This window comes from Lactuca saligna, chromosome 1 (genome assembly GCF_052625555.1).
Source record: "Lactuca saligna cultivar CGN05327 chromosome 1, ASM5262555v1, whole genome shotgun sequence".
NCBI classification, from domain to species: domain Eukaryota; kingdom Viridiplantae; phylum Streptophyta; class Magnoliopsida; order Asterales; family Asteraceae; genus Lactuca; species Lactuca saligna.
The window spans coordinates 40,464,628-40,467,127 of NC_136417.1; the positions used below are offsets into that span (position 1 = coordinate 40,464,628).

General features: G+C 34.1%; 1 protein-coding gene across 2 annotated transcripts; it reads left to right on the forward strand.

Moving 5' to 3' along the window:
• The first annotated feature begins 98 nt into the window (after positions 1–98).
• LOC144997490 (putative lipid-binding protein AIR1) lies at positions 99–479 on the forward strand. 2 transcript variants are annotated; one of them, XM_078957406.1, is made up of 2 exons: positions 99–168; positions 208–479. In XM_078957406.1, the coding sequence occupies exons 1-2, from the start codon at positions 99–101 to the stop codon at positions 477–479; spliced, it is 342 nt and encodes a 113-aa protein (XP_078813532.1). The 2 variants fall into 2 exon arrangements, with proteins under 2 accessions (XP_078813532.1, XP_078813527.1); XM_078957401.1 differs by having other exon boundaries at positions 99–479.
• The last annotated feature ends 2,021 nt before the right edge of the window (positions 480–2,500 follow it).

Consider the following 2,500-nt stretch of genomic DNA (forward strand, 5'->3'; position numbering starts at 1 on the left):
GTTGATCTATATAAACCCCCACAACTCCAAAATCTAATCCCATCTACCATTCATAAACCATATCTCCTTTTAAGACACACACTCACTATCACCTAGAGATGGCTTCAAAGACAAATACTCCACTAGCTCTCTTTCTTGCATTTAACCTTCTTTTCTTTGCACTTGCAAGTGGTTGCACCACTTGCCCTGATGCTACCCTAAAACCAGATAAATCTGCAGCAACCTGTCCAATAGATATCCTGAAACTAGGTGTGTGCGCTAATGTTCTTGGTAAGCTAATTGGTATTATCATTGGGAACCCACCAATTAAGCCATGTTGTAGTCTAATCGAAGGCCTTGTTGATCTTGAGGCTGCTGTTTGTGTTTGTGCTGCTATCAAGGCTAATATCCTTGGGAGCGTTGTGAATGTGCCACTCTCTCTTACTTTGCTTCTTAATGTTTGTAGCAAGAATGTTCCAAAGGACTTCCAATGTGCTTAGATAATCAATTACTGATTGTGATTCAGACAGTGAGAGTGAATGTTTATTGTTTGATCTTTATTTGGGAGAAAAGAATTTAATTTCTATGTAATGATGGTTTGAATAATTATTTTTGATAAAAAATGAAAATTAATATCATGTTTTTGTTTTATATTAATATTGTGTCGAATTAAATAGTCGAGCTTACTCAACTTTCTTAAATATTTTTTGTAAGTTGAATTTTAAATATTATGTTACATGTGAGTTAGAATAATATTATGTAAATATTTAAAGATGTAGAAATTTCCAATCAAAATTTCATTTTTCTAGTCATTTATAACTAAGTTAAAAATTTAATTTTGAAAAAAAATCATACTCGATCAACACTTCAGTTAAAAACCAAAGAGGTGAAATTTATGTCACTGCAAAAATACAATGAAAAAAAAAACAAAATTGTAGATGAAACTTGAAGATATAAAAAACTCTACACCATAGTAACACACAAATTTCCACGTTAAGCAGCTTCAAGATCTACGTGGAAAGTTAAGTATGAAACATTGTTATTATTTTGGGTTTTTTATACCGACTACGTGGAATTTTGCAATTCGACCTCTCAGAGCTCAGTCTCGACCAACAATTGAATTCTCCACGAATAACTAAAGTAATAATCTAAATATGTAATTTTTGTAAAAAAGGTGACATCATATGGCGGAGTTACCCAAATTGTAATAAAGCCAAAAATCACACTAAAAGTTGTATTATATTATATAAATTATAATATATTCCGAAAGTAGACATTAATGCAATTCCAAAATTATAATTTTCGTAAATGGCTGACTTCATATAGAGGAGTAACCTTTTTCCTAAAGTTTTAAAAATCAATCTTGTACAAGGTTGTGTGTCGTAAAATAACGAATTAGAGATTTGTTGAGTTTTAGCCTGATCACCTAAAGGGAGATTTGTAGTAGTCCTCGGTATAAGTATAACAAGACGAAGATCGTCAAAAACAAAGCCCATGAGAGAGTTATGATTTTTTTAAAATCATTTAGAATACCCCATCTTTACAAATAATGGACTAAAAATAAGTTCGGAATCAACTAAAACAATCTAAAAGAAATTTATAGTACTCGTCGAGATGGTTGTGTGGATATGAAGAACGTTAGAAATGGAGATCGTATGCTGAAGATAAAGATTTTAAAAAATCAATATTTTCGGGCGTGTAACTAACGACAGATTCACGAAGACACGTGAATGGTGGGCACGTGGGAAAGCAACACGTGTCTGTGCTCAGGTGGGGGTAACTCGCATATGCGCAATGCGCACCCTTAAAAAATGCATGGTGCACGTCCTAAGACTTGAAATAAATAAGAGGTCGAGCCCTACTTGTAACATCCCAAAATCTATGGCCAAAAATATCATTTTAATTAAGTTAATATAAAAACCAATAGTATAAAAACATCCCTAATGTTGTCCCATATCAAAACTAATATGTAAATAATCAAAACCTGTCATAATGAAACATCATCAAAGTATAATCCCAAAGATCTTATGTGTGGAAAACATAGTGTGATGTGTTGCGATCATGTCGGCTCCTTTCCTTTTGAAGAAGAAGTACCTAAAACCAAAAATGAAATCCGTAAGCACGAAGCCTAGTGAGTTCCCCAAATACCACATAACATACATATCAACATACTACCTAGCATATCTGGGTGTTGGCCTACCCCTTCGGTCTCTTTCAATCGGATATTATCTATCATATAAGCACATAAATCGCATAATGTCATACATAACCATTATCCATACATATATCATAAGCCACGTGGTCTTTCTAGCCAAGTTGGTGCCACCCCTCAGTATTACAGGAAAGTGCCAAGAGCCACCTCCTGGTCTTCCATTTAAGCATCACAAAGACAACTAGCATATATACTACTCTACTTATCCAATTAGCATATAGTGTGTTAGGAGCCACCTCCTGGTTTTTCATACATTATGCCTAGGGCTAACCCCATGGTTCCTACCATACATAATAGCATACAGGGTGC

Bases quoted from the DNA above. Each gene is read 5' to 3' on its own strand.
- LOC144997490 (XM_078957401.1), top strand. From the start codon at position 99: ATGGCTTCAAAGACAAATACTCCACTAGCTCTCTTTCTTGCATTTAAC.